Consider the following 8,292-nt stretch of genomic DNA (forward strand, 5'->3'; position numbering starts at 1 on the left):
TTATCTTTTATGAACATTTGCTTCATTTTTTTTGGCTAATGAAGAACTTTTCTTCAGTATCTTTTTTGTTTTTTTATTTATCTTTTTGTTGATGACAAAAGGGAAGAGATAGAAAGTATTTAAGCACATGAATCTGATGGTTATTCTACTGCTGCTTAATATAATTTCTGAATATTATGTTAAATGAATTTAATTAACATGCATAATACTTAAGAAGAGCTTACAAACCTCACCTTCTGGACTATCAGACTCAACAGAAGCTTACAAACCTCAGACTCTGAACTCAACATGTTAATAAAGGAATTTAATTAACTTGGATATGACATAAGGGGAGCTTACAAATCTCACCTTCTGGACTATCAGACTCTAGGGGAGCTTAGAAACCTCTGATCATGAAGTCACAAAGTTAATTAAATTAACAACCATTATTCTTAAATACTATTGTTTATTATCATAAAAATGGGGAGACTGTTGGAACAAAATTTGTTAATACTATATCCCTTGGGTTTTAATGATAACAAAGTATTGAAAGAACAATTGGATATTCTAACATTTGTTCAAGTATGTAGGAATATATCATTAAGAACAGATGAAGAAATGCTTGAGGAATCTGAATCTAAATCTGAAGATCGGATTCCGACTCTGAAGATCACTTCTGAAGACTCCGCCTCTGATGGAGATCCAGACTCTGAAGATCAAGTCTAAAGAAAGTCAGGCTCTGATGACCCAGACTATAAAGCTTCAGAAGCAAAGAAGAAGACTCTGATGTGATCAGACTCTAAAGAGTGAAGTCTAAAGGAAAGTCAACCTATGAAGCAGAATCTCTTCTATCAAGGAAACTATGACAAACTCATAACCTTTTTCATCAAATGAAGAACTTAAGGAAAAAAATCTCTCTCTTGGTTGTCTGAGCTTTAACGGATCATTCATCTTGCAGAAAGGTGTTTGCTTGACGTGTTTAATCAAGTACAAAGGTTATCCAACCTTTTGGTGAAAGTCTTCAACGTCTCTTTTTCTCTTCTCTCTATATAAAGATTTGCAAACCTAAGAAGAAGACTACAACGCAACAATACACCATACCACAAGACTTTGAAACATGATAATCAAAGAGAAGCTACTATGTCAATATTGTTAGGCTTAGAATTTCATAACATTTCTATATTTTATAAGTTCTTAAGTCTTAGAGTCTTTCTAATTTATATTTTGTATACACCTCTGATTGTATATCAAGTATAGTTATTACCCAAATCTCTTAACAATTTGTTGTAGATTCAGAAGTCTCTTGCTTTAGTGCTTGAGCATTTGAAGTCTTTAGCTTATATTCAAGAGAAAGAAAGTCTCAGACATGTGTGTTTGAGCAAGGAAGTCTTATACTTGTGTGTATAATCAAAGAAGTCTTTTGCTTGTGTGCTTGAGCAGTTGTAATCAGATTTGGTTATAGTGGAAGTCCCTTGGAAGTACAATGGGACTGAACTACTTTCAAGTTGTGAGAGGAACCAAGATAAACTACTTATGTTGTTGCTTTTACTTTAATTTCCTCTGAACTATTTTGATCCTATCATTTGTTTACATCTGAGTCAGATTCTATTTTAGAATCTGATAAATATATACAAGAGTTCAGACCCTGAATGACTCTAATTCAGACTCTGAACTGAAGGTTCAGACTCTGATTAAGTTCAATCAGAATTTAACCAAGTCTTCCTAAATCAGACTCTGAACTAAGTGTTCAGAATCTATTTGAAAGTTGTCAGAAGAAGAAGCCTTCAAAGCTTAAAAGAAGAAAAAGTCAACACAATTCAACCCATTTCTTGTGTTTTTCTCATCTTTAGTTGACTGTAATCTTCATTGAGCAATATATCGAATACACGGTCCTCGTCATCCTCATAATACCTGTCTCATTTGATGTCACATGACCTTGAGAATCCAATTAATGTCACCGTAATACCTGTCTCACTCTCTACCATATTTTTTTAAGAAGTTAACTTGCCATAACTCTTGACAGTGATTTCAAGAAATTCTAGTCCTTTGCACCAGAAATTTAAACTGAAGACTTGTGATCCATCTTTATGAACATCTCAATTAATTATACAACTGTATAATCTACTTGTTATTTCAAGTTCATTAGATTTGCCAACGGGCTCTCCTAGGGTTAGCCATGGTAAAAATACCACACTAGGAATTACACAAAGAAAAAGACACCTTTAGTATATGAATCAAGTAAATATGGAAACAGCATACCATCGTATTAATCAATTGACTTTGAGTAAAAATACTTATTCGACTTTGATTCCTGTTCCTTTCAAGAACAAAAAATGAGAGGTTAAAAAACGATGATGGAAAATTGTAGCTTTCGAAGTAGAGGAGTAGAAAACCTACAAGGTTAACACTCCAACGCTCAAGTCAGTATGTGAGAAAGAAGAGTAAAATGAAATTGTATTTGAAACTCGTGACTTGATTTTGACACCTTCTCTCTATATAGTAGAGAATGAGTAACTAATATGCTATTAGTTTATGAGTGAATTGCGGATACCCCTTAGATGCTTTACATCTGAGATCTTTAACGATCATTAGAATAATCATCTTGACACTTTAGAAATATTTTGGAAGAAGTGAGACCTTTATCTGCCCGATGACCGAGATCGGTATGGTTAACTTAAATCCATCATGGGTCGATCTGGTTGGCCCAAAATAATTTCCTTGAACTCTTTGAGTTGTAGGTTGACCAAAACACACCTAAATTGACTTATTTGGTCTCTAACTCACTGGTTGGTTGGACCTCGTTATGAATAATAGGTATTACAATGTCAGCAAGTTGTTGAGGAACCTAATACATGATGTTAAGCATACATAAGTCTAATTGTTGGCTAATGAAAGAAGTCGTTATTACCACTTGTTCCTCAGGTACAACAACTTGCAATTCTCCAGAAGTAGTTTCCCACTATTTTTGGAGGTTTATCCTACTGTGGTTGGATTGACCTCCTCTTAAATGATGGTGATGGTTGAACCATGATGCTAAGACTATTTTCAAATCATAGATGTATACGCCAAGTGTAGTATAATCTTGGTGAATGAAAAATTCCAGCGGTAGTAATCATAGTAATCTATCAAGCGTGCCAAATTTGTTGCGAACCTGTGAAATTATTTTGATGATCGATTGATTACTCTCAGTAGAGGTTTCCTTGTCTTCAAGTGTTTGCATTGAGGAAAAACTCTATCCCTCCATCGTGAGTTCCTTAACTACTCTAGAAAGTTTTAAGCATATTGTGTAGGTATGTTGAACTATTAATCCATGAAATGTTTAAAAAGAGTAAAGTAAAGAGAAAACATTTGCATAATAGCTTGATTATTTGGATGTCTTAAATAACTTACAAGTAATATTAGAGAAAGTTGTCCTATTGACCACAAAACCGTGGTCTATAGAAATGATGCCTCATTTGACTATTTATGTTGGTAATGCGTGAGTGTTATATTTACTCGGGGATCCAGGATGGCCCACATTTGACTTAACGTCTTCTATTTTATTTCATGTTTCTTTGGTCCTATCCCGAATATACATACATCGTAGTTGCGTAATCTTTATCCTTTCTAATTAGTGACAGTATCAATACAAGATATGATCATAAAGTTCAATTATCCAATTCTATTGTGTTTTATAGACCAAAGAAAATCTCACTTGACTCATGTCCAACTATATTTATACTCGCTTTACTTACTATCAACTAAGAAACATTCTATTAACTCTAACAATTTCAACTAACACGATCTCATTGAATAAGAGATGACTTAAACATATGTCTAAAATTATGGTTATAAAATAGAGCCATCTACATCTTAAGATTTGATTTTATAAAGTTGAGTAAAATTCAAACTAATATTTTATTATTTAAAAAAAGTAATGGATTAATTGGTTATAAAGAAAATTAGTTATGTATTTATTGAACCCAAATAATAAGAGTAGCCACGAGGGTCCAACCGTATGATAATAATATGTTCTACAACTCTACTCTATGAGGTCCAAAATCCGTGACTTAGATAAATAATACCAACACACTTCCGCGGCATACTTTGCACTTATTCTTCTCACACTCTCTTCTCTTTTCTCTTTTCTCTCTCAATTCTTCATCACACAAATTCACAATATGCTGTGAACTTTATATCCAAATTCACCACCAACATTTCTCTCATCAGGTTTGTGCACTGTCATTGTTATCATAAGGTTTTTTTTTGTTATGGCTGAATTGGTATTATTGTAATACATGATTTTGATGATGATGATGGTAATGAGAAACAGATCCTTCAATTGCTGATGGGAAGAAAAGGAGGAGGCTGGTTTTCCTCTGTCAAGAAAGTTTTCAAGTCTTCTTCATCTTCTAAAGACACCACAGTGCCCGTCTCCGCGCCAGTGCAGCCAGACAAAAAGGTCATATATTCTCATTTTCATTGTATTATAGTATGATCTAAGATGATAAGTTGTCGAGGAATCCGTTGAGCACGAGAGACAACAACGGACTAATGACAAGGACTATCACGAGATCAGAACTCCATGTGTTTAGGTGGAGTCCTGATCTTTTGATACTCCGACTTTTAGTTCATTGTAGATTTTTCGTGCAGTGCTATTCGGATTATCAAACATGAATTTTTTATGTCAAATGTTTTCTTTCATTTATTAGACAAACATGTTCATATTAGAGGCTAAAACAATATCCTTAAAGTAAGTGAACAGCATGTAATTTGTTGCTTGCTGTAATCTTTGTCTTTTAGGCTCTTTCCCTGTTCATCTTAGGACCATTAAATCAAAATTCAGCATGTAATTATGTTGTATTGTACATGGTCCCCAAATTTCAACACATTTCAAACAAAGTTTCTTGTTCATGTTTGTGTCACATAGTTTTCATACAACCACCTAACTCGTCACATCGTTCAATGAACTTAAGTTCACTGTGTTAGATCGTCGTAATCAATGTCTTAAGTCAGAGTCGCATTTTCAAAGAATAATTGTTAATGTTTGATATAGTCTCAATCGTAGATTCGCGCGGTCCAAATTGTTAACGTTTGTGATTATTCTTTTAGAAGGAAAACCGAGAGAAATTGGAGAATGAAGTGGCGGAGGAGGTTTCATTCGAGCATTTTCCTGCAGAGAGTTCACCCGACGATGTAACCAATGAGGAGAGTACAACATCAACTCCTGCAAGAGACGATAGAACTCACGCCATCGCTGTTGCAGAAGCCACCGCAGCCGCTTCAGCAGCTGCTGTTGCAGCTGCTCAAGCAGCTGCTAGAGTTGTACGATTGGCCGGTTACGGACGCCACAACAAGGAAGAAAGAGCAGCCACATTCATTCAATCACACTACAGAGGATACCTAGTAAGTCCTCATCCTATCTATCTTATATCAAGGACCTGTTTGGCTTATTTCAAATCATGTACATAAGTACTTTTATGCAATAAACACTTATTCATCTTTGTTTTTGCGTTTGAGGTGGTTGAAATATCGTTTAAAACTTAAGATCACAAGTTAATATCTGAAGTTACTAGTTTATTATGGCTCATTAATTTATCACCTACCACCAAACTTGTACATTATGTCTTAATAATAGCACACTATGCATTATATCTTAATCATATCATTATAATTATATTCTAGACTTTTTATGTTGATTATATTTGAAGTCAAGTATCTACCAAGCAACCTATATTCTCCACCATGTCTTTACTAAAAAGCAAAAAATACACATGTTATATGTATATGTATATAAACTTGTGTGAAAAGTTTTGTACTATTTCAATTCTAAGGCTAAATAGGGAGAGTATGGGCTAATAAAGGAAAATGGGTCCTATTGAGTACAAGTTCCATGAAAGCTAATTATTGTTCATTGAATTCTTATAATTTCTGTTTACCTGTCAATTGGTTGTTTTTGTTTGACTTAACTCTATGCATCTCACTCTGGTATCCTCTATGGACTGATGATATTAATAACAATGCTTAAATAGGCTCGACGTGCTTTGCGCGCATTGAAGGGGTTAGTGAGGCTGCAGGCGTTAGTGAGGGGACACAATGTGCGGAAGCAAGCTCAAATGACGATGCGGTGTATGCAAGCATTGGTGCGGGTGCAGGCGCGAGTGAGAGCGCGACGACTTCAATTGAGCCACGAAAATTTTGAGAAGGAAATGGATGAGTATGAAGAAGAAGAATTTGTGAGACAACAAGTGAGTTTTAATAAGCCTATGAGTCCGATGAGAAGGTCATCAGGCATTAATATTAATAATAATGGTTTGGATCATAACAAACGTCAAAGTAGCAAAAAAGCTAAAGAAAGTGATTTGAAAAAACATGAAGCTGCAATGAAGAGGGAAAGAGCTCTTGCATATGCTTTCAATTATCAACAGGTAAGGTTACTCAAGTTAAGTTAATATAATTGAATGGTTATATTTGGTTAATGAACTGAATCATATTGCATAGACAATTATAGAATCGAACTAAATGATAAATAAACGGAACCAAAACTAAAACCAGCCCGAAATTGAAAATAAAAAAATGCTAAAACAAGATTACAAATTTTTATTAAAGAAATTTGAAAAAAAGTATAACTATTCGATTATTTATCAAATGGTTCGGTTTGAAAAAAACTGTTTGATTCCAAACCGATATACCAAACTAACAATTTTAGTTTAGTTTGGTTCTAAATAAATTCAAATAATTTGATTCAGTTCGGGTGACATTTTATTATATTTCAGTTCAATTCGGTTAGTTTTTTTTTTACTTGAACCATAAAAAACCCTAATGATGAAAGTGTGACATAGTGAAACATTTTATTTGTAGCAACAACAAAAGCAACATCTACTACATAGAGATAAGAATGGCGAAGATGTTGTTATGAGAAACTATGATTCTAATGATAATGAAAAATCCCAATGGGGTTGGAATTGGTTGGAGCGTTGGATGTCATCACAACCCTACAACGCAAGAAACTTAGGACAACGTGAAACCTCTTACATGACACTACCTTCAACAACATCAACAACAACAGATAACATGTCCGAAAAAACGGTTGAAATGGACATGGTTGCAACACCAAGTAGAAACAACTTCAATATGGGCTTAATGGGCCAAGATTTTCGTGATGCAAGCCCAACTTTCACTAGGGTCCATCAGAGACCGCCAAGCCCGGGCCGACCTAGTTACATGGCCCCGACTCAATCTGCTAAGGCTAAGGTTAGGGTCGAAGGCCCATTTAAGCAAAGGGTTTCATCCGGGCCTAACTGGAACACGTCTACGAAGGGAGGATCGGTTATTGGATCGGGTTGTGACTCGTCTAGCTCGGGCGGTGGAACGACTACTTACCAGGTTCCGAGAAGCCCAGGCCCAAAAGTTAACGGTGTTCGTTCGCAGTCTAATCGGATTGTGAGTAGTAGTCAAGAGTATGTTGAGGATTGGGCCCTTCCACTTGGAGCCCATGGTTGGGCTTAATTTGGTTTTTGAAAAATAATAATAAAGTGTTTATATGTTTGTGATCAATTGTATGGTATGGATTGGTATTTATATGGAGAGTTTAATAATGTTGTTGATGTAATGAATTTTTTTTTCGAGGATTGTAATATCTATTAAAGATATTTAATAGGAGTATTGTATATCGCTTGTAAGATGATGATATTTGCTTTTGATTTAATATCTTTCTATGAAAAGATTGAAGTTGTATTTGATTTGATGGACAAATTTTACTATGAACATTACAATAAGTTCTTTTTCTAAAATGATATATTTATGAATGAATTGTACACGTCGAATTTGAAACTAATTTTCTAGAACTTGACTTTAACCACTATCAAGACTAGTTTCTATTTGTATGATAATGTGTAAAAATGGAAATGCATTCTAGGAATATATCCTTCAAGCTCAAGAGTTAGTTCTAAATTACTTTTTCATAGTTGACTATGTTGAGCCTTGAGGTAAAAAAAATCTCAATTCCCATACTTTAGTGATAGAAAGTATCGGATACTTTCTTTGGATGAGGGTGAGACAAAGGAGATATTAAAAAAAAACTTTCAAAATCCATAATAAATGAGAAAAAGAAAAAAGAAAATAAAGAATCCAATAAAAAAAACTCTTGCAAAAAAGAGAAAAGAAAAAAACAAAGAAAACACATAGACCTTGTGGAAAAAAATTTGCTCAAATTGTTTCATATAAGTTAAAAAGAAGGAGTCCAATAATAAGCCATTTTTAATATTTTATCTCAAATATGCGACTCTTTTACAACCCATAAAGTGTAGAATGATTATTTGGCGAGAGAATTTA

The 8,292-nt window shown here is 34.2% G+C and overlaps 1 protein-coding gene across 1 annotated transcript; it reads left to right on the forward strand.

Moving 5' to 3' along the window:
• The first annotated feature begins 3,967 nt into the window (after positions 1-3,967).
• On the forward strand, positions 3,968-7,705 carry LOC127093307 (protein IQ-DOMAIN 21). Its single transcript, XM_051032216.1, has 5 exons — positions 3,968-4,188; positions 4,292-4,420; positions 5,071-5,364; positions 5,991-6,386; positions 6,820-7,705. The coding sequence occupies exons 2-5, from the start codon at positions 4,307-4,309 to the stop codon at positions 7,465-7,467; spliced, it is 1,452 nt and encodes a 483-aa protein (XP_050888173.1). The 5' UTR covers positions 3,968-4,188; positions 4,292-4,306; the 3' UTR covers positions 7,468-7,705.
• Positions 7,706-8,292: the final 587 nt, after the last annotated feature.

This window comes from Lathyrus oleraceus, chromosome 6 (genome assembly GCF_024323335.1).
Source record: "Lathyrus oleraceus cultivar Zhongwan6 chromosome 6, CAAS_Psat_ZW6_1.0, whole genome shotgun sequence".
Lineage (NCBI taxonomy): Eukaryota > Viridiplantae > Streptophyta > Magnoliopsida > Fabales > Fabaceae > Lathyrus > Lathyrus oleraceus.